The sequence below is a fragment of the Dreissena polymorpha genome, unplaced genomic scaffold (assembly GCF_020536995.1).
Source record: "Dreissena polymorpha isolate Duluth1 unplaced genomic scaffold, UMN_Dpol_1.0 chrUn056, whole genome shotgun sequence".
NCBI lineage: Eukaryota > Metazoa > Mollusca > Bivalvia > Myida > Dreissenidae > Dreissena > Dreissena polymorpha.
The window spans coordinates 176,156-200,342 of record NW_026273370.1 but is presented as its reverse complement, the minus strand read 5'-3'; the positions used below and the strand labels follow the sequence as shown (position 1 = coordinate 200,342).

General features: G+C 35.4%; 1 protein-coding gene across 1 annotated transcript; it reads right to left on the bottom strand.

Moving 5' to 3' along the window:
- Positions 1 to 318: 318 nt before the first annotated feature.
- LOC127863900 (protein kinase C iota type-like) lies at positions 319 to 23,882 on the bottom strand. The gene is made up of 7 exons (XM_052403590.1): positions 23,789 to 23,882; positions 18,114 to 18,188; positions 9,673 to 9,884; positions 4,248 to 4,383; positions 3,526 to 3,668; positions 2,074 to 2,195; positions 319 to 573 (listed from the first exon to the last, which is right to left on the bottom strand). The coding sequence occupies exons 2-6, from the start codon at positions 18,170 to 18,172 to the stop codon at positions 2,170 to 2,172; spliced, it is 576 nt and encodes a 191-aa protein (XP_052259550.1). The 5' UTR covers positions 18,173 to 18,188; positions 23,789 to 23,882; the 3' UTR covers positions 319 to 573; positions 2,074 to 2,169.
- Positions 23,883 to 24,187: the final 305 nt, after the last annotated feature.

Here is a 24,187-nt window from a genome sequence, read left to right as displayed (position 1 = left end):
GCCTAGATATGAGCCGAGTTCTAAGAAACTGGGCATGTGCGTAAAGTGTCGTCCCAGATTAGCATGTGCAGTCCGCACAGGCTAATCAGGGACGACACTTTCGGCCTCAATTGTATTTTTGCTAAGAAGAGACTTCATTTAAACGAAAATGTCATATAAGCGGAAATATTGTCCCTGATTAGCCTGTGAGGACGACACTTTACACATATAAATTATGCCCAGTTTTCTCAGAACACGACTATATAGTCAAGATAAACATTCTGACCATGTTTCATACAGATTGGATGAAAAATGTGGCTTCAAGATGTTAGCAAGCTAAAAGTTTACGAACGACAACGCAAAAAACATCAGACATAGGGTGACAAAATTGCGCACCATGAAAACTTGTGCTAAGATGAGCTTTAAGTGAAAACATTGAGTGAACTTAACTACTGAACAGAATGAAAGGTGAACACTGGATTAACTGAACAAGGAAATGAGCACCACAACAGGCCAGTGAAAGCATGTCACAGTAGACAGTACGGAAAATACCTCTCTATGATAGTCTGTCAAAGTTGCTTCGACACTTTGTTCCTGTCATATGGGTAAAAACGAGCGACATGTTTATTATAGGCAAGAAATATGTGTTGTGTTCTGAGAAAACTGGGCATAATGATTGTGCATTAAGTGTCATCCCAGATTAGCTTGTGCAGTCCGCACAGGCTAATCAGGGACGACACTTTCCGCCTAAACTGGATTTTCGCTAAGAAGAGACATTATGTAAATGAAAAATTCCATAAAAGCGGAAATTGTCGTCCCAGAAGCCTGTGCGTACTGCACAGGCTAATTTGGGATGACAATTATGCACAAGCATTATGCCCAGTTTTCTCAGAACGCGACACATATGATTATCGACATACATATACACTTCAGAGGGACTGAGCTTTGTTAGATCAATTGTGCTTTATTTCCAATATGAATTATAACTCTAAGAGGGAATATCTCATAAAAAGGTCTTCTATTATATGCATATCAAAGGATTAACTTAATTGATATCTTCAATTGAAAAAAAGACCCTTTTTAAATTGTTGACACCTTCACCAAGTCAAATTAAAATAAGATCCAAGCTTGTTATATATTTCAGACATCTATGATATGTAGATATGCTTCTTTAAAACATTATTTTAATTAAGCTTATTTTAAATTGTATGCATAAGGATTTACATGAACATTATTATGTACCAATATAGATACAGTTTATATGTATATGATTTCTTTTTAAACAAATTGACTCAAGACTTTTTAAAGTATCAAGTTTCAGAAATATTAAATACCATTATAAGGTATCTACAATTAAAGTTGGGATGAAAAATAATCACTTCATCAATCTCCCAAAATGTGCATAAAGAGTAGTGCTATAATTATATGTCCAGTACATTTTTATTCAACTTTATAAAGTATTATCGCATGAGAGAGAATATTACAAATCACAGTCAATGCAATCATACAGAAAGAAATCTGTATGCCTTCTTATTAAAGAATCTTTAAAAACTAAAGGATACCAAACATTTATCTAGTTATTGTAGGTACTGAAACATGTGAAATAAAATTATTTGTGTTCTCAACACACTTAAGGTTATTTAATAAACTGAGGAGATTTCAATTAATTTTCAAAATTTAAGAATCATTGAATGTTTACAACCAGAAACATTGAGTTGTAATCTACATCTCCAACAGCTTATAGTTAACATGTGATACACAGGATGTATGTTCATACAATATAAGCTATTTTACTACAGGGCTTTCTTCCAACTTCAGCAGGGGCAATTATACAGCCTTACATGGCCTCAGAAAAAATTGAATTATGATTTTTTTCCCCATAATTTGATTTTCTCTACGATTTTACACCTCCCCTACTAGAAAATTTTGTCCAATAAAGCTAAAACAACATTATTTGCTTGCCAAACTGAGGGCAAAGCACCAACGGCCCCTTACGTGGAAAGTGGAAAAAATCCTGGCAGTGCACATTGTATATACATATAAAACTAAGACTACCTTCATGCAATTTTGAACAAATTGAATATAATTACGCACCTCCTTCCCAATGTCTATCTGTGTGGTGTGTTTGATTCCCCGTTGGGTTCCCCAGTCTGTGCCTGACCTTGACCTTTGTCATAGGGCGGAGGGGGCTCACCATAGGGTTCTTTTGTTGGCTGCTGAAATATTACCATGATAACAATTATATTTATTCTTAAAATGTTTATTTAAATCTTTACAACTCTGTTAACTCGGTCTCCCAAAACTATGTGTAGAACAACGATTAAAAATATTTTGAGTAATGATGGTGATATTTACAATTATAATAATAATGGTTTACATTCATGCAACTTTGTGAGTATTTAACTTTTGATTTTGTCTCAAGGAACTTCCTTAACTGCACCCTTGGAAGTTCAAGAACTTCCAAAGCTGCAACAATCGAATTTCAATCGTAAATATGGTAATAAATAAAGATATTGATACATGTAAAAATACTTGACCCTCTTTAAATTAATGCTTTGGATTCAGACTTAAAACTTATCTTATATTTACACTCAAAGTCCTTTTTTGAAATGCTAAGAACGTGTGTTATTCAAAAAGTGTAACAATTTAAAAATAATATAAGCAAAACTTCCAAAATCAGAGGCCAGGATTTGTGTTCTAGTCTTTAAAATAATACAAGCCCTGGGAATTCCTAAAGAAAAAAGTGAAGGTCATGGTACTTTCCTTAAGATAGACACAAATGTGCTTGAATCAAAAGGTGTCATTTTTAAACCACTCAATATGTCTTTCTAATTCACAATGTAAAAAATAGGAATTGATCATGTCTTGCATATTTTCTAGGGGAAAAAACGCTGCTGAGTGTGTACAATAACACATTTCATTGTTAGTCAGATAATCCAAATCCGACAGTCAAGAAAAACATAGCCATGACTCATCCGGAATGGAGTGCTCAGGCCTTTTCTTTTAACTCTCATTTTGTTCTATGGAATGTTTTAAGATATTTAGAAATATGAATTAAGACTTATTGATGCAATTTAAGAGTCAAAATCATAATAACACAGAGGGAAAACAAATAACAAAATCTCAGAGATGTGAGACATCGAGTCACATTTGACTTTTTGGAGTCTATTGACAGCCCTTATCTTAGGAACATTCTACAAGTTATTATAAAGTATGACCATACAAGGGCTTGAATGCATTCAACCCTTTCCTGCTCAGAAGCAAAGTGACAATGTCTATATGTCTCTATGTCTATATGTCTCCATGTCTCTATGTCTCTATGTCTAAATGCAACCAGCTTAAAACTGGAACAGCCTGAGAGTTGCTCGCAGTCTGTTCGGGTTTTATGCTGTTTGCTGCTCTTCATAAACACCTGAACAATTAAATCCAGAAAGAAAGAAAGGTCTTTAATTAAATTTGATTTTCTAAAGGATGACAAATGCGCCAAATGCCCATGTTACTGCTATCTGCGTGGGAAAGAGTTAAAAAAATCAGCCAGCAACATACCAGAGGTGGTCGTGTGGTTCCACATGTTATCTTGACAAGCTTGTGACATCTCTTGTGAACGAGAAGCTTGCACTGCACACACTTGTATCCCTTGACGACCCAGGCCCCAAGATCCGGTCCTGACAGAACTCACACACTGCTTTCTGAAACGTAACATAGCTATTTGTGCCTCGCTCAAGAAGAAACCGGGCCTATAATGCATTTGAGTAGAGTGTGATCCCAGATAAGCCTAGGCAGTCCACACAGGCTAATCAGGGACAACACTGTATAAAAATGCAACAGCAAGTCAGGCCATACACAGGTGTTCAGTGGGAAAACCACCGTCCCGAATAGACGCTTTTTAAAATCAAATCTTCAAATAGTAACATATGCCCAAACTCATCAAGGCGAATGCGTTTACCGAAGCTTTGAGCACCTGAGTAAGAATGCAGTAAATAATAGAGTCAGATTTATACCGATGCATTGGGGAATCGATCGAATCGGGAATATGCATATCTATGTGTGAAAGTGTTTAATAAACAATTTGAAAAATTGAATACCATGATTCTATAGCTTTTTCCTAAAGTCATAATGCACCAAATAATATAATAAATAATTGTAAACAAACAATAAAGAACAGAGGGGCTTGCCCTCCCTAACCACTCCTAACAGTTCAAAGGCGTCTGAAAAAAATCCTGTGGAAAGCACTCACCACTGCATTATCAATATAAAACGTCACTTACTCTGGAGAATCTCTTGCCTGGAAGTTGTGGCCATTGACTCTGTACAACTTGCGCCATCTTCGCGCCCCGCGACGGTACATGTTTCGGTCCTCCCCGACACATGGCAAACCAGGCTCACGCGGGATATTTGGAAACACTGGCGATCACAAAACAATGACAGATCAAAATAAATATTAACTAGAAATGGCGCGGCAGAGGCCGACGCGTATCCCCACGCCGAATGTTTGACCTAGGTGTGCCCCAGGGTTGGTAATGGGGCCATGCATAGCTGAGATTGACCGTATTGTCATAAGAGAAGTTCATCATCAATTAGAAGTGAATTGGTGTAGAAATGAAGAAGTTATAGTAAAAGGCAATTTTGGGTGGGTGTGACATATGTGGGCAGGGCGCCCCAGGGTTGGTAATTGTGCCATGCATAGTTGAGATTGACCGTATTGTCATAAGAGAAGTTCAGTATCAATTTGAAGTGAATCGGTGTAGAAATGAAGAAATTATAGTAAAAGGCAATTTTGGGCGGGTGTGGTCTATGTGGGCGGGGCCCCAGGGTTGGTAATGGGGCCATGCATAGTTGAGATTGACCGTATTGTCATAAGAGAGGTTCAGTATCAATTTGAAGTGAATCGGTGTAGAAATGAAGAAATTATAGTAAAAGGCAATTTTGGGTGGGTGTGGTCTATGTGGGCGGGGCGCCCCAGGGTTGGCAATGGGCCATGCATAGTTGAGATTGACTGTATTGTCATAAGAGAAGTTCAATATCAATTTGAAGTGAATCGGTGTAGAAATGAAGAAATTATAGTAAAGGCAATTTTGGGTGTGGTCTATGTGGGCGGGGCCCCAGGGTTGGTTATGGGGCCATGCATAGTTGAGATTGACCCTAATGTCATAAGAGAAGTTCAGTATCAATTTGAAGTGAATCCGTGTAGAAATGAAAAAATTATAGTAAATGGAATTTTTTGGTGGGTGTGGCCTATGTGGGCGGGCGCCCCAGGGTTGGGATTGGGGCCATGCATAGTTGAGATTGACCCTAATGTCATAACAAAAGTTCAGTATCAATTTGAAGTGAATCCGTGTAGAAATGAAAAAATTATAGTAAATGGAAATTTTTGGTGGGTGTGGCCTATGTGGGCGGGGCGCCCCAGGGTTGGGAATGGGGCCATGCATGGTTGAGATTGACCGTATTGTCATAAGAGAGGTCCAGTATCAATTTGAAGTGAATCGGTGTAGAAATAAAGAAGTAAATGTAAAATAACCTAAAAAAATGAGTGATAATTTCTGACGCGGCCCCACCCCAACCGCTATAACTTTTGACCCAGGGGTCAGATCAAAATTCCAAATAGTGCAGGGTCGCACATATGCTCATAGCTACCATGTATGTAAGTTTCAAGGTTCTAGTGCTTTTAGTGTAGGAGGAGATAGTGGCCAGGACGGACGGACAGACAGACGGACGGACGGACGGCGGATATAACCACAATATCCCCACCTTTTTTTCAAAAAGCGTGGGGATAATTAATGAACAACAAAAAGGTTTTCGGTATGGCTAAGGGAACAGACATTTTTATTGACTGTCAACTTAGTGCAAAGACTTAAATAAGTAGTCAAAAACTCTGCACTTGAATTGCTGATATATTGCCACCCTAGTTACAAGGAGCTCACAAATTCAATTCCCACTGTGAGAGCATTTTCAAACATTTTCCCCAGGACACAAAATGCTTCTTCTTTCCAAGAAACAGACCAAAATCAGTGCTCCAGCTAGAATTCGAAAAGGGCAAGGGGTTTCTTTGTCAAAAGGGCACTTTCAAGCACATAGTCTTTTGTCAAAAGGGCACTTTCAAGCACATAGTCTTTTGTCAAAAGGGCACTTTCAGCACATAGTCTTTTGTCAAAGGGCACTTTCAAGCACATAGTCTTTTGTCAAAAGGGCACTTTCAAGCACATAGTCTTTTGTCAAAAGGGCACTTTCAAGCACATAGTCATTGTCAAAAGGGCACTTTCAAGCACATAGTCTTTTGTCTAAAGGGCACTTTCAAGTGGTATCCTGAATGCTCCTTGTTGCATATTAGTTTTTATATACATGTAATAAATAATTGTTTGAATATATTATTTCCATTATTATAAAACTAGGCGATTAAACTGTCTCAATTTTTTTTTATAAATAAAAGGGCAGGATGGGGCTTCGGGAGGGCAAGGCGGGGCGCACTTCCATTTAGGCCTAGCTGAATGTATCTCTATAAGCCTTTGCCTTTGAATACGATCAAGCATATATAATTGTGAAGTTTTTTTTTCTCTTATATACATGTATGGTTTACTTTTTGTATTTGCAACAAACGTTTATAAAATGGCAAATATGTCAATCTGTGAACAGTTTACTTTACTGGTTTTAGAAGGCATGTCAGAGTTAAGTCAAGCAAGTATGCCAATCTAAAATATTTAGCTCAATCTATGGGCAAAGTAATGCAAATGGCAAATTCAACGGGAAACTATATGCTTACATGGGTCTTACCATGTATAGATTTCAAGACTTATATAAGGCAATAAGGTAAACGAAATATGAAACTGTTTTCTTAAAAGGTTCTAACAATGCATGTTATTTCAGGCAATCTTCAAACATGATAATATTATTGAAGAAGTTCCAACAATGTCAGAGCTCACCCTGGCTAACAATTTTCTTTACTCAAATTTACTATATTATGTGAGAACACTTATCATTTTGGTTATTATATGGGGGTGTTATGAAAAACAATGTGGAGTTCTATTTTGTAAGCATTGATGGTGAATGAGAGACATAGATTTTCCTGCTATTAAAAAAAAAGGCAGTGAAATGGACCTGATCCCAAAGCAAACGAACCCGATCCCAAAACAATTTTTTCCCCAATGTCCAAAAAAAAGTTCAATACTTTTTTTTTAGAAAAAAGTGCCTAATGATTATTATATCTCAATTTTATTTCATAAACATCTAACAAAGCATTCAACTATAATTTATATGATTTTGTTCTCCTAATTTGAATTATTATAAAGAGATATATTAAATTAGTTTTTCCCGAATAAGTGGACTTTTTCGGGTGAATTGCATTTGTTTCCCAAAATAGACAGGAAAAAGCCTGATTTGTCAATATTTGTTGATAAAAAATCCTGATCAGGTCCATTAAGTTGGTAATTTTTTTCCAAAATTTGCCATTTATTGATTAAAATAGTCCCATTTTGAACAGACTCCTTTTCCCAAAATGGATAGGAAACCCCTGACAGAGTAAGCCCTGAATTAACATTCATCTTCAGAATTATACCAAGCAATTAGGCGAATAGTAAAAAATTAGCAGTATTGTGTCACGCCGGGTATGCGGATACTTTGATAACAGATGGCACTTCGATACCAAATAACAACAAAAGCCGCGCGCAAGAGGGGAGTTCTTCAGCTTTTTTGCATTTATGTTCTGTTCATTTGATTTTCAGACACGTAACATTGTTTGGTCGATTACTGGTATAGTACTTCGTATTGCCGAGCAAGAAATTTGTGGAAAAAACAGTGGATTATAATAAAAAAAGATAAAATTCCATCGATAATCATCATGAAATCGATGATCAGTACCTATTTCAACAAAATAAAAATAATGGGAAAGAAATCAAGAACGTGCCAACTAATCGAAATAAAAGATCAATATGTCCATTAATGTTACAACATGTTAAAATTTAGTTAACTAACGTATTTGAGGAAATTCAAATGTTTTAAGAGTCAGATGCCAAATTTTCATGGACACTTCTTTACCGATCATCTCAAAGACAATGGCACTTTGATTCCAGATTACTCGACATTTTTTACCAGATATAACACACTCTATTTAGTGAATCAGAAATGCAGAATTCACTGTGGAATACTGTTATAGTAAGCAGGCAATACATAAAAATGTATGTACTGACGTAAAGTAAAAACGAATTTCCAAAACATGTTCTTATCCCTTTGGAATATGATAATGATGTTGTATAAATGTGAAAGACACACGTGAAACTAATTTGATATGTCTGATGAGTACAGTGTATATGACCATAAATTTTCCAGTTTTCGAGTCACCCAACAGCTGGATCTTCCCATAGTACAAGAACTTAAACAATTGTAAATTACCGGTACATTTAGAATGTAATTCATCAGCAATATCGAAGATGGTAATTTAAAATTGTTTAACCTCGTGTACTTTAAATCACATTCTTTGTAGCGAAACGGCTGATCTCAAGCATGTATATTTATGTCCTAATGAAGGTACTAAGGCCATTTACTTATATACTAGATAGAGTGTCATGAAACATCACTCTGCTTAAACTGCACTTTAGGGCTAAATTTCAGCAGCCATGAAGGTACGAAATTTTATTGGAACTTTTGGGCTAAATGCCAGTAAATAAAACGAGAGCGCCGATTGCGTTGAAAGTCTGTTTGCAAGATACAGGGAAGTTTCTGCTGAAGTAAATGTTAAAGGATTAGTTGTCTGACTGAAAATTTAAAAGGCTTTCAAAAAGATTTCACTTGAAATATATTTCTTCAGAAATAAGCATTTGAATCTTATTTAAAATTTGCACTTATAATATTAATTATCTAAATTAATAGTTATACGATTTTTGAAAACGAACAACGCCATTGGTTATATTTTACATTTGATTGTAATGACGTTATGCAATAGATTCCAAATGTGTCGCGCTTGACAATGCAAATTAATTAGTACTTCAAAATGTTTTGTAAGTATAGCCATAATATACATAAATGCATTTCAGGTAGAAGATAATACTCGGTTATCATAGTGCCCAATATGTTGAAAGTCTCTGTTATCCGAAGTGCCCTATTTCGGGAATCCAAGTATCCCCAACTTCATAAACAGCACCTATTAAAACATGCTCTATCTTCGTTTATATGTCATAGAATACTATGAAAATTTCAGAATTTGAAGCACAGTGATTACTCTTTATGCTGGAATATCAAACAATTTCTTGCAATATTTCTAAGTAGTTTTATTTTGTTGAAATGTTTACTGTTCATCCAGTTTATGCTGTTATCCGACTGAATTTTCTAAAAAAAATTCAATAGAAAAGGATACACCATTTATAAACTCAACCATGTGCCTTGTCTAAAAAAGTGATCTTTATGATAAAACTGATGAACTGACCTCTCGCGCGTGGCTATTGTTCTTATCTGGTATCGAAGTGCCATCTGTTATCAAAGTATCCGCATACCCAGCGTGTGTGTGAACACTGAACTAAATGCATGTTTGTAAATTGTCATCCCAGATAATCCTGTGCTGTCCATACAATTTCATAGAAGCAGACCGTCTTGTCCTTGATAAGCCCATGCTGACTGCACATGTTAATCTAGGACAACAGTTTACGCAAATGCATTAAGCACAGTTTTCCTAGAACGCAGCTCATAAATTGTTCATATGTTTCTTACCGTGCATGTTAATCTCCGAGTCCTTGTTTATCTCATACAGCCGTATGGCCTCGTCCAGTTCTATCTGTGATGATATCGTGCACGGGTCCCCATCTTCGTCGACCCACTTGACCGTGAACGGCTGTCGGTCTTCAAACTTGCAGATGTCTTTGATCTCAGAGCAGAAACTGTCATAGCTGATCTCGTGCTTGATTGAGGTTATTAAGATATCCCTGAGGTTAGAGAAAGTTATGTCATTCTATTGTTACAAATGATTCAGTTTTCTGTCAAGGCTTGGTAAGTACATTTTATACCAATACTGAAATAGGATCATGAGCAAATTACACAATTCAAATTTTTATCTCCATTGGCAACAATAGGGCAACAGTTTTTTTTTATTTGGCGATTTTTCACAAAATAATGTTTCCTCTTAAATGTAGTACATTTGTACCTTTAAAAATTAACTTAAAGGACAAAATCAGTTTTATACTATAGAGAAGCCAATTTATAGCAGAAAATTCCTGAAGAAGATGAAGCCAGTGCAAACATGACCCAAGAGCAGTGTATGTAATCATATCATTAATTAGCCTATTGTTGCAGATGATAGCAGATGAGAAAAACAAAGCTTTGTTTTCTTTGCTTTGTTAGATTCAAACACAATCAATTGAAATCTTATTTAAAAATGTTGATTTTAAATCTTCTGACGAGTTATTATTTTGCAATTAGTTGTTATTTACATGTTACGTTCCAATTTAAAATCAAAGCGCTGAAGGCACTGAAGGCGTTCACTATTGCATAATCTTAGACACAGTTCAGTTTTCAAAATAATGATATAGCTTTTTATATCGCAAGTTTGAAATGAACACAACCCATTCAAATTTATAAAGAGTGTGTCTGAAACACTGGTCAAGATGTGTGTGCACTGTTTATCCGCATATTTTGTTTTATAGAGATAACTTAGACAAAATAACAACAATATGTCTCTTTTTTTTACAATTGGTTGCTGCACTGGCAACTATCTTTAGAATTTTGTTTCCTTGCTAAAAAATAATAAGCCTATAATCATGTATATGTTGTGTTATGTGTATCTAATACTGTATCTATTTTCTTTAAATTATTGAGCAACAATTTTGCCATTATGACAGACTTTTAATGCAGCATTGAGCCCCATTTTCCCTGAAAGCAGCCAATATGTACAGATTTCAATGATAAACTGGCAAATGTCGTTGCACAAGCTGTTATAAACACTAGACTGGCCAATATCATTGAACAAGCTCCTAAACCTTAATATAAATGCTGTCTGCTACAGTATTCCAGTGGTCAAGTATAAACAGGCAGTGGTTATCGTTACTAGCTGCAGTTGTCGTCCCTAGCGTAGTTAGAGCATACTGATTTTCAAAACTGCCTCTCTACTTTAGCGTGAGCTTACACTCACACTAAAAACAAAACAAACAAGAGCACCGCCTTGCGGGTGCAGACCGCTCATCTATTTTCTTTTAAAAGGTGAAGGGACTCTCATTTTCAATCACAAAGGAGGGAGATGTGGAGTGAAGAGGAGTGCATTGTGTGGGTGTGTGGACATTTTATTACATTATCTTCCAAAATGCGAAAAAAAGGAAAAAAAAATCGGGGTGGGGGGGGTGGGGGTGGGGATTCTTGGATGCGATGGTTGGACGGTATTTCAAACATAAAATAATAAAAATAAATATTTGTGTTTTTAACCGTTTCAAAAAAAAAAATGGGGGGGGGGTGAGGTGGGGGGGGGTATAGTGTGAGGGTGTGGTGGTAATTTGTGAGATGATCTTAAAAAAAAAAAAAAAAATTAGGGGGGAGGGGGGGGGGGGGGAATTCGGATGGGGGGAGGGGGGGATTCTTGGGTGCGATGGTTGGACGGTATGTCAAACATAAAATAATCAAAATAAATAGTTTTGATTTTTAACCGTTTAAAAAAAAATTGGGGAGGGGGTGGGGTGGATGGGGTATAGTGTGAGGGTGTGGTGGTCATTTGTGAGATGATCTTTAAAAAAAAAATAAAAAAAAAAATAGGGGGGGGGGGGGATTCGAGAGGGGGGGAAGGGGGGGGGGCACGGGCGATGGTTTGGGTGGAGTCTATTGTGGTATGTCAGGTAAGAGTAGTTTTGTCAAAGTATCAATCAAATCTAATCATAAATAAAGAAGTTATGGCACTTTTAGCAAAATTTAATAATTTGACCTTGAGAGTCAAGGTCATTCAAAGGTCAAGGTAAAATTCAACTTGCCAGGTACAGTAACCTTCTGATAGCATTAAAGTATTTGAAGTTTGAAAGCAATAGCCTTGATACTTAACTGGTAAAGTGGATCGAAACACAAAATTTAACCATATATTCAAAGTTACTAAGTCAAAAAAGGGCCATAATTCCGTAAAAATGACATCCAGAGTTATGCAACTTGTCCTTTTACTGTACCCTTATGATAGTTTGCGAGTGTTCCAAGTATGAAAGCAATATCTATGATACTTTAGGGGTAAAGTGGACGAAAACACAAAACTTAACCAAGCTTTCAATTTTCTAAGTAAAAAGGGCCCATAATTCCGTCCAAATATCAGTCAGAGTTACATAACTTTGCCTGCACAGTCCCCTTACGATAGTTAATAAGTGTTGCAAGTATGAAAGCAATAGCTTTAATACTGTAGGAATAAAGTGGACCTAAACACAAAACATAACCAAATTTTCAATTTTCTAAGTATAAAAAGGGCACATAATTCTGTCAAAATGCCAGTCAGAGTTACATTACTTTGCCTGCACAGTCCCCTTATGATAGTTAGTAAGTGTTGCAAGTATGAAAGCAATAGCTTTGATACTTAAGGAATAAAATGGATCTAAACACAAAACTTAACCACAATTTTCAATTTTCTAAGTATAAAAAGGGCACATAATTCTGTCAAAATGCACGCCAAAGTTATCTAACCTTGCCTGCCCAGTCCCCTCATGATAGTAAGTAAGTGTACCAAGTTTGAATGCAATACAAATGTAGCATTGATACTTTCTGAAAAAAGTGGACCTAAACGCAAAACTTAACCAAAATTTTCAATTTTCTAAGTATAAAAAGGGCATATAATTCAGTCAAAATGCACACCAGAGTTATCTAACTTTGCCTGCCCAGTCCCCTCATGATAGTAAGTAAGTGTACCAAGTTTGAATGCAATAGCATTGATACTTTCTGAGAAAAGTGGACCTAAACGCAAAACTTAACCGGACGCCCACGCCAAGGTGATGACAATAGCTCATAATTTTTTTTCAAAAAATAGATGAGCTAATAAAATCAAAAATAATTTTGGTATTTTGGTGTTTTATTTCAAAATGAGGCTGTCCACATACTTAGGATTGAATGCAAAGAGGCAAATAGTGTCCAGATTTATTTAGTTTAACCCTTTCCCACTCAGAAGCAAAGTGAAACTGGCTATGTGCAAACAGCATCAAACAGGAACAGCCTGTAAGTCACTCGCAGTCTGTTCAGGTTTTATGTTGTTTGCTTCTCATCAGTATCAAAGGGTTGGAATTGAAGCCTTTAAAACTTGAATCTAGTAATAAAGATCTTTAATTAAATTAAACTTTCTATGGGACTACAAACACGTCAAAAGAAGTTTCTAAGAAGTAAAGGTTTAATTAGTTTAAACCTATCTATTTTATCTCGATTGCATAGAAAGCCTAAGACTTATTTGAAACGCTCTTAAGTTTGTTTCCTGGGACTAGAACCAGTACTTGGTGTCTATTTTGGAAATCTAAAGAACGCTCCCACAGAGGGGATCGAACCCCTGACCTCCTGATCCCTTAGGGTGGCCACCATATCCACTACACCACTGTGACCTCTATGTCTGGATTTATTTCGCAAGTATGACACTGTCTGTCTTGAGTGATGATGCATTTCAGTATGAAAAATGGACAGATACAACATGTAGTTTAAATACCAACAAATTTACATCTTTATTGTAAGGAGGATTTAGAAATCTAAAAGTAAGGTGTTATTTCTAATACTGTCATACATTTTCAGGACCCTACACAAAACAATGAACATTCTTTTTCATAGCTGACCCTTTTTTGTGTTCAATAAACCTTTAATATTTAGAAGGGAATGCATTCAAAACAGATTTATTTATTTTTTTTAAAGAGAGAGAAAATAAATTATCTACTAGACGTGGGTGGTTTTGATTTTATTAGTGGAAATTAAAAATAATCCAATTTTATTTTAAACATTTAACATGACAATTTTATTACACTAAAATCAGCACCCAACATAATGATATCAGAGCAACATTGACACATTTGGTTATTTGCCAACAACTGTTCAACAACAATATGCGTATTGAAATGAACTCATTAATTCAATCTTTTTGACACTGTACCTAAAAATGCTTGACACTTTAATTAATATTACATAATTGTTCATGAACAGATGCAAATCCGATGTACATGTAGTCATGTAAATGCCAAACTGACGATGACTTGTCAGACTTGAAACAAAGGCCTTGTTTTACATAATGCAAGTAGGTAGATTTCACTGATAACATACAGTGAATAATTGGGGAAGTTACTTACACGTACTCGTTGTAAAATACATCTGCTTTAACCCTTTACCACGTAGATACGTATTTTGAAACATTTGTAGTCCCTTAGAAAGTTACATTTAATTAAAAACATTGTTACAAAGGTTTTTAAGGCTTCATTTCCAATCCTTAGTTACTGATGCACAGCAAATAAATAAAACCTGAACAGACTGTGAGTAATACTCGTTAACATTAAGGGTCACCATTATGGAACAGTCATAATTTTAGTAGTTAACGTAATTTACAAGAAACACATACACACACCAACTTGCCCATGTTGAACCTTAGTGTCAGTACCAACAATCATCCTATTTGTTTTTCTAATTGTGAAAACACTTTGATATAATTATTCAATCAAAATAATGTAGATTTTATCAAACAAGAATCTCTTATTTCATAAGGGAACCTATTAGCATTAAATTAAGCTTATCAGATAATATAAAACTATAATGGTGACACATGCAACTATACATTTACTATTAATACATAACTTTACCCTTGTCTTAATGTGTTAACGCCTAGTAAAAAGATTCCAGCCTTTTGCAGGTTTTTTGCAAAGGCACAAGGGCAAGTTCGTTTGAGGGACCAGGTTAATGAATAAAAGCTATAGAACCATAAGCACACAAATTATAAACTGCATTTAAATAGAGATCATCATGACTAACATTTATTTAGTTGATTGTTGTTGATCGTTTTGTCAGTAGCGGTCAGGTGCTTCATAAAAGAATGGTGTGCATTGTGTCAAAATAAAATATTTTAACCTGGCAGTAGCAAGGATTTTGAAGCAGCAACTCTGCACTGAAAGTGTCTTGGAAAAGGCCTGATAGGTGTGTATCATTATTCCGATTGATGCTGCATCATTCAAATATGAATATGGCTTATCAAACATTATTGAATTTAATTGATTGAATTCCTTAACCTTTTAGCAATTTTCCAAACTTTGCAATCCAGTCGTGGCTTCAAATGACTCATATTTTGACCCTTTGACTCCTAAATATAGATTTTAAGATTCTGCATAACAATAATTAAAAGCACAAAAAATATCTCACAGTGGGCCCTTTGGGACCATATCATATACAACAGGCATTTTGGTGCAACGCAAATTACCCCCAGTCATTCGTTCCTCATTCAAGTCAAACAAATCATGCAGCGATAGATTAACCTCATTCATAGCCATATTTCTATGTGGTAATAGCTTTTGAAAGGCTATCACATGCATTTCAAAATGTAAAAATTGTCTTCATTGGAAGATAATGCAAAAGCTTAGTTGTGTAGCTCACAGCAAATACAGATAGCATTTGACATGTACATGTATTCATGATTTTAAGCGCAATCAATGGAACAACAAAGTCTCTGAGAAAACAGCGACAGAGAGCATTATGGGATGGAAACGGATGCTACTTCAGTTCAAGCCACTTTAAGAAACATAAATACTAAAAATCAACGAAAATTTCGCAAAACATTTCGTAAAATAAAGTTACCAATAAAAAATCAGTGTTTCTTATAGCAATTACCAAATTCAATGCTGCATGTGGTATGGTAACATAGATTTAACGAGATACAAAATGCTTGTTTTTATTGTTTGTGGCACAATATATTCCATTTTAATTTCACACAAAAATATCTATTCATATGACACACGAACACTACATGGTACATGAACATGTGTTGAATATATTGTCCCACAAAAACAAACAAGAGCTGTGTTTGTGAAACACAATGCCCCCTACTGCGCCGCTTTGAAGCCATATATTTGACCTTTGACCTTGAAGGATGACCTTGACCTTTCACTACTCAAAATGCTCCATAAGATACACATGCATGCTAAATATCAAGTTGCTATCTTCAATATTGCAAAAGTTATGACCAAGGTTAAAGTTTTGGGACAGACACATAGACACACACATACAATGACAGACAGGCCAAAAACAATATACCCCCGATCATTCGATCCGGGGAATAAAAACAAGAGCTTTGTCACAGACGTGACGAATACCCCCACATGCCGCATTGACACAGAATATTTTGCATTTTGTCTTCACAAAATACAGCAGACACCATGCTCAATGTTTAAAACGCACTACAACTTCTGACCATGTTTGGTGAAGCATTGATGAAAACTACTTAAATTATAGAGCCGCACCATGCTCAATGTTTAAAACGCACTAAGTGAACCCGTGACCTAGTTTTTAATCCAGCATGACCCATATTCGAACTTGACCAAGACATCATCTAGATACAACATCTGACCAAGTTTGGTGAAGATCTGATGAAAACAAGTTGAATTAGAGAGCGGACATTTAATACGGACCGACCGACCCACAAGCTCACTCCTATATACCCCCTTAAACTTCGTTTGTGGGGGTATAATAACATTTTGAATCTTATTTAATCTGTTACCAGACCACATCTAGCGTTGGAATTTTGGCTATTACTTTAATGAACATTGATTTTGTATGTGTTAACCCTTTCCCACTCAGAACAAAATTAAATTGGCTATGTGGCAGTGCAATCAGCATAAAACCAAGACAGGCTGCGAGTAACTCGCAGTCTGTTCAGGTTTTCTGCTCTCTGCTGCTCATCAGTATCTAAGGGTAAGAAATGAAGCCTTTAAAACTTGAATCCCGTACAAAGGGTCTTTAATTGATTAAATTTAACTTTCTAAGAGACTACAAATGCGTAAAAATACTTACCTAAGTGGTAAACACTTAACTTTATTTTTCAAAATATTGTGCAAATATTCGTTGTTTTTTTATGGGCTTTTAAAGTACTCTGTGAGAAGTATCTACAATACAGAAACTTAAATATTTTTACTTCTAAACTTTTTTGGAAAAATATCAGTGTTTTTTTTCACCATTTTGGGAATGGGGCCGGGTCCCTTTGAATTGGGAAAATTCGCGGCGTTTTGACTAAATTTGGGAAATTAGTGTTGTTGTTTTGCTAACAAATGCTTCAAAATTGAGGAAACAAGTGTGTCCAGTATTATATTTACTAAGGTTGATCTTATATGGATGGGAGATGAACAAAATATTGATCTAAAAAAAAAAAAAAAATTATTTTTTGGTTCCATTGGGAATTTTTAGCTCCCATTTGGGAAAAATATATACTTTTTTCCATTGGGAATGGCTCCCGTTACGGGACCCGACTTTGAATGAAAAAACACACTGAATATTTAAGGCTTTTGTGTGATAAGAAAATCAATTTCATGTTTTTTAAGTTTAAAGAACATTATTATAACAAGTGATGTTAAAAAAAAACATGTATGCCCCCACCTCCCCCAAGTTATAAAAGATTTAAATCCTTTCATCCTCCACTTAAAGACATAAGCACAAAATGGTTAAACTGGCTGTACCAGGTTTTCGTTTACACACCATGTAAATCAGGTTTTCATGCTTGAAGCATTTACGAGTTTTTTACGACTGCCAGTACCATACGGAGCTATTTGAGTCAAGAAGGTTTGACCAGAATAGAAAGTCTCCTGAAGCAAGCCTTGAAAACATTTTCTTGAGCCACTTGCCTTGCAGAATAAGTAGGCCTGATAATCCACTAGCCCTACAGTTTAATCTGCTCACCCATCATTTTTTATATCACAAAACATTTCTGGAATTTCTTTCAATAAGCAACACTGACAACTTTTGAACTACAAATTTAGGATATTGTAGGTCTAAACATACTAAATACAGGAAACAAAATAGTATACGGGCCAATAATTTGAAGGACAGGTGCAAAGCAATATACCTAGTTTCTTCAAGGCAGAGAATAATTATGTTTTGCCAAAAACAAATTTTTTATTAATTTTGTGGCTGCAGGTCCCCTGGCCAACCAGTAACTTGATCCTGAATGAACACTACAGTGCCATGTGGCAAAAAAATGAAGTTACCCATTATAGCCGACTCGCATTCGAATGTCGCTGTCATCCATATGTTGTTGAATTGGCATGGTCGTTCTGGAAGGTCTGGAAAGAACAGAAACACTGCATTAGTGCTTTCCACAGGATTTTTGTCAGGCGCCCCGGGGCTGATAGGGGTGGTTCGGGAGGGGTGTCCCCTCCCGACGTTGATTTTTTTTTTAAATTAACGTGTCAATTCACATTCTGTGGTGCCTTATAACTCAAAGAAAAACAGCGTCAAAAGACGTCATTTGGTGCGCTATGACTCTTCAAGAAAATCCCCCACGGCCCCAGTCATTCAAAAAAAAATATATATATATATTTTATATTGAATAATTGTTTTAAAACTTTCCTGCACAGATAGTAAAATCCCGACTCTAACGATTCCCCAATACATCCGTTTCAACCCGACTCTATTACTGTATACTTAACTACTTTTCAAGTTTATATTTATTACCCGATAATCCCGTTCATTCCGTTTTTATAAATCACTTTCTGGTAAATATTTACGAAAAAAGCTCTCAATTATTTCTTTAACACAAACCTTGCCATTTTTCTATAGTATCAAATAAATTTTAAGTGACTATTTATAGATTTGATGAAAATATATTGCCTCTGAACATGCGTCAATCCTCTGACGTTTTGTGTGCTTGTTAAAACGCTCAATACACACACAATACACATGACGCGACGTTGTACATGCTGCATAATTTTCGCGCTCTTTTTAATTGAAAAAAGATTCGACACAAAATAAATGTGCACTGCTAATTTGAAGCAAGAATATTTTAACGTTGCGGTAAAATTTACATTCGGAAGTGACAGTGTGTTTCGGATTAAAAACGCGTTAACATCGACCTACGGGAATGGATTTCGGATTACAAATTTAATTATTCCCATTTGAGATTTCAACAAATATTAACAGTTGCGCAAATTTAATTATTCCCATTTGAGATTTCAACAAATATTAACAGTTGCGTTATGAATTCAACGATAATTTGATTAAACACTTTACGAGTCGAATAGTGTTTTGACGGAATTATGCATGAAATTCACGTTGTCCACGAGGATTACGGCCGGTTGCCATCACCAGTCTTCAAAGTATCGATTATCGGACGAAACATTTACAAGTGTGCGTAATTAATTCAACGAAAATTTGTTATTTAAGCGCATTTCGTGTCGAATAAATGTCAGAAAAACGAAGTGAATCAGTTCTATAAATGGACAAGACAAAATATACATGTACTGGAATAAAATTGTTATCGCATAATTGTAAACAGGAGTTATTTGCACAACTTACTCGCTATAAGTAATATTGTTTACCACTTGCAATTAATTTCTCGTATTAATTATGAGTCATAGGTAACACTTGTTTACAGTAAAAAGGTGTGATGATGATGCCCGAAACCGTCTTTAATGTACTGTACTAGTTACCGGTTTTATATTACGTAAATGGTTTGACCTCTTGCTAATCAAGCTGCGATAAACTCTTACTTCATGCCCGACGTCAATCAAAAATAATGGTCGATAGTTAACCCCGCCCTCAAAAGCATTCGCATAACTGATTGGATGATGAACATCACAGTTTGATGACTGGAAAGTTACCTGATACATCCTTGTCAGCATTTAAATGACTGTGTAATGTGGCTGGAATAATCGATATGCGCGTCTTATCAATGGATTATCCATTACCCCATGTGGTGTTTATGGTGATTACTTGTGAAAGTAGGTACAGAGTGCTCTTTTAAAACAGGGAATATTGATACACTGATAGAGAAACCTTGATTTTGTTTGGCAATCTCCACTTTCTTTAACTGAAAAATACACTGATTGGAAAATTTCAAGCGCCCCGGGGACTCTGATTTCGAAATTCAAGCGCCCCAGCTAGGGATCGTTAAATGGCCTGTGGAAAGCCCTGCTGCATGATCACGTCAACAAGTGAGGAATTTTATCCAGAACCTGGATAGAACGTACCAAAGGATAACAAAGTAAATTAAGGCAATTATTTCTTGCTTTAATGGTGTCATTTGCATGAGTTTGTCAGGGTTCCCTCTGGGCTTTAAAAAGTTGTCGCCACTTACTTTCGCCAAATTTAAAAAGTTGTCGCCACACTGGGGCTACATTTGGGCAATGAAGATCATGTCATTGTAATACAAAAAAAAATTGAGCATTGAACAGTATGTTAAAGGAATTGATTTTATAACAGTATTATTAATAATAACAACACATTTAACATTGTTCATGAAATAAAGGCACATTCAATCAGTTGTAAGTCTTGTTGATTGACACCTTCTTAGCAGCCTGAATATGTTGCCACAGCTTGGTTGCTTCAGCATGCAGCTTTCTGGTAATCTGAAAATACAAAAAGGGAAAAATAATATTAATGTAATACTAATAATAATCAATTAATGTGTAGTATATAAATAATATATATAAATAATATAAATGTGTGCTAGCACATGACCTACTACATAAAGCTCATACACAACAGTCAAATAAAATAAGCATTTGTGTACATGTATATTAAATTGTGTCTCAATTGATTTTCATGTGCTTAATTATGTTTACCTTTTTTAAAACAGTACATCCAGTAGTGAATTAATGGATTAGCTTTGAGGATATAAAGAGTTCATACAGCATATATTGTGTGTTGGAAATCATTTTGAAGGAAATGAAATTCTGTTTAACAACTGTCTTTGTTTGGGTTTTGTTTGCTAGCTGGTGAATGTTAGCGGGGAAACATTTGCATTTTTGAATGAGTCTTATAATTATCAGAATCTTATGTTCACTTTCTAAAAGTCGTAATACACTCTGATTCTGAACTTGCCATGTTGACGAGTAAAACAGAAGTGTCAACGTTTACATGTAAATAGAATCAATATATCTATATGTTTAATTATTTTCTATAATTACACCGATTTTTCTAAACATAATCGATAATTACCTTTTGGAGTGTCATATTGTTGTCAATGTAACGGTCTTGGAATCGGCTTCAAACACTGTGACAAACACTTCACATTTAAACGCAAAGTAGGTCGGTTTATTTCAATGTTGTCTTATCTATGAAGCAATAAAACTGCCGACCAATTAAAATAACTTGTAACAACATCCCAGATAATCGCAATTATCACCATTGCATGCCACTTTGTGGTAGTCTGCAGTCAGCACCACGCTCCATTGATTACAGCTGTATCGCTTACATCATGGAAATCTATAGTATTACGACTGCCGTAAAGCGACTGGTAAACACAGCGTCTTTCGTCATTTTAAGAAAATATGACAACAGAAAAATGCCGATTTTTTAAAAATCGCCATTAACGAAATTTTGTCGCCAGATTTTTTATTTTGTCGCAATTGGCGCAGATGGCGATGGACAGCGAGAACCCTGGTTTGTGCTTTACAGTAAGACAGGTAAACGTAGATAAGTTTTTGCAGTATCAGTGTTTCGTAGCCCTTGCAGTGGTGATCATATTTTGCGCCAGAATAGACGAGTTAACGCGTGACGTCACACGCACCTGCAAAGTTTAGACTCCGCCCACTGGTTGGCAAAAGAGGTGGAATTTATATAAGCGCATATAGAGAAGGTTGACGAAATCTTCGTTTTTAATGATAATCATGCACAATATCAAATATAATTTTACTAATTATGTCTGAATAAAACATAAGCATGCAAGGAAATGCATCTTTGGAACGATTACATTGTTGTTATTATTATTTGTTTTTACTGACAACGAACTCGGGAGTGGAACACAATCTAAGAGCTCGGTATGTGGTTAAATAAAAACCTCTCTTCTTGGCACTTCCTCGCGACCATTTTTAGTTAAAAAATGCTCAGAAATTGAAATTCTTTCAGAATAAATTAAATTTAATGGACGAAAACAAATAAGGATAAAAACAAACAACGAATAGGTCAATTGTATGTACGCGACATAGAGTAACTGATTTGAACCTTATATGTCTGGAAAAACTTACCTTCTTACACATTCAATAAATTCTATTGTTTAATATAATTGTTTTATTTAATTGTTCACACTAATTTTGGCACTCTTTGTAGCAGCATTTATATCCCGGTGTTTAATTGCACCTTTGTTATCACTAACCGATTATCTCGTTATGATCGGATACTGTCCAGACAATTACAAAGAAAACATGGTGTCATAAACCCAGGGACCTATACTTGGGCCCCTGCATAAACCACATGTTGCAGACGAGTGTCTGGTCAGTAAACATAAGTCACGATACCTCAATGTCATCTCTTGGCATATTGAGCAATCATTTTTGCCACTTTGTAAAGCTTAAAATACTGATATTATAACATTTTAACAAAAATGAAGTAATTTGTCGGAAATGTATTAACGGGAACGAGTGTATAAATTTATTAGCCAGTTAAACTTAATAATACATTGTTTAATAACTATACATTTTAAATATTGGCCAAATTTACTGCTATGCAATTAAGGTATTAAACGGGTACCGGCAAAAGTTAACTCCGCTATTACGTGTAAAGATTGTACATTACTGCAGTGTCCGAAACACGATCATGAACATAAGCAGTCACAAAAGGGGCCGTTAGATAAATTAAATATATGCATTTATCATAAAATGCTATATTTTCATCACTCCTTATTACTAATAGAGATTTCAATAGACATGCAAAAACAGTTCAATTTGCGTAATTACTATGCAGGGTTTTTCCGTTTGCATGCTAAATTGAATTTATATTCATTCAATGTAAACGAAACGTAAATTCATTCAATGTAAAAGAAAATTACCACAATATTTAAAAATAGTACTGTATGCCGCTTTTTAGGGCTCTGTTTTTATAATTGATTAAATGCACCTCTGACTATCGATCGCTGATGAAATAAAACACTATCCACACCACTTATAATTATAATACAATTAATATATGTTTTATTAGAGTTGAAATATAATTTATTCAAGTCTTATTATCAGAAAGAATACGAATAATGTATTGTTTTGTTTTGTGGAATTGTCAGTATTTAATCTTCCGATCACGTTTACTATATGCTAATAACTACTTCGTATTTTTATGAAGAGGAAATTTTATTTGTGAATATACATTTATTTGGTACTAAATATGCTATATTTGCACTTTTTAAAAAAGGGTTTTAATGTTTATTTCGTTTTTATTATCAATTTATTGACTAAACAAAAGCCCTTTATACATGTTTTACGTTACTGTAACCAGTGTTTTTGCCAACTAGTCAGTGCGCATGCGCGGAAAATCCCGAATGTAAACAATAACAATTAACTCGTCTATAATAGACAGTGCATTGCAACTCTTTTGATTATAAAGCTGAGAGATGAATTATTGCAACTAGCGTTAAATTATGTTGACTAATAACATGGCGAACCCAATTATTAAGATACTCATTACTGTCTTGTGATTGGCAGTTTTTTCAAAGATATTTTCAATATGTGCTTGTTATATCAAAATAGATACATTTGGAGCTGATTGGTTAAGATTTTAATTATTACTTAAGACTGGCAAGTGATTCACTCACCCCACCCAGAACTGGCAAAGGCTGATAAATATTTTTGAGGCTCCATCTTTATTTTACGACTGCCTTTGCGATATATCAGTAAACAAGCAGTACATTAATCAATTGAATTACACTATAAAACGCACATAAGTACCCCCTTACCTATAGTATATGTTTAATATATGAGTAATTGAGAAAGTATTTAAAGTTAACCAACTAACGAAGTTCACTTCCTTTCATGTTTACAGTTTTAGCGGATATGACGTCAGAAACGGTTACAATACAGTTGGAATTTCGAAAGGTCACATTCCATCTGGTAATGAAACGACTCGCTCGTAGCGTAACGAACGCCCTTCATCAAAAGTGGTGGTATTTTAGATGTAATCTGCAGAACAGTATCTATCTGGACCTCCTTACCCACCGCAGTAGTGACAGCCCCGAGCATGGACGCATTCAATTCTGCCGTCCGGCCGCTGCCGGTGTTCCGTGCCTAGAGTTGTAGGCCACAGCCGTACAGTGTATTATACGTTGGCGAACGCTATTTTATTCGTATTTTAAGAA

Coding starts and splice junctions, on each gene's coding strand:
- LOC127863900 (XM_052403590.1), bottom strand. CDS start 18,172: ATGCCAATTCAACAACATATGGATGACAGCGACATTCGAATGCGAGTC. Junction 4,384..9,672: donor CTCGGAGATTAACATGCACG/GTAAGAAACATA, acceptor TGTGATCGCCAG/TGTTTCCAAATATCCCGCGT. Junction 2,196..3,525: donor GAACCACACGACCACCTCTG/GTATGTTGCTGG, acceptor GTAATATTTCAG/CAGCCAACAAAAGAACCCTA.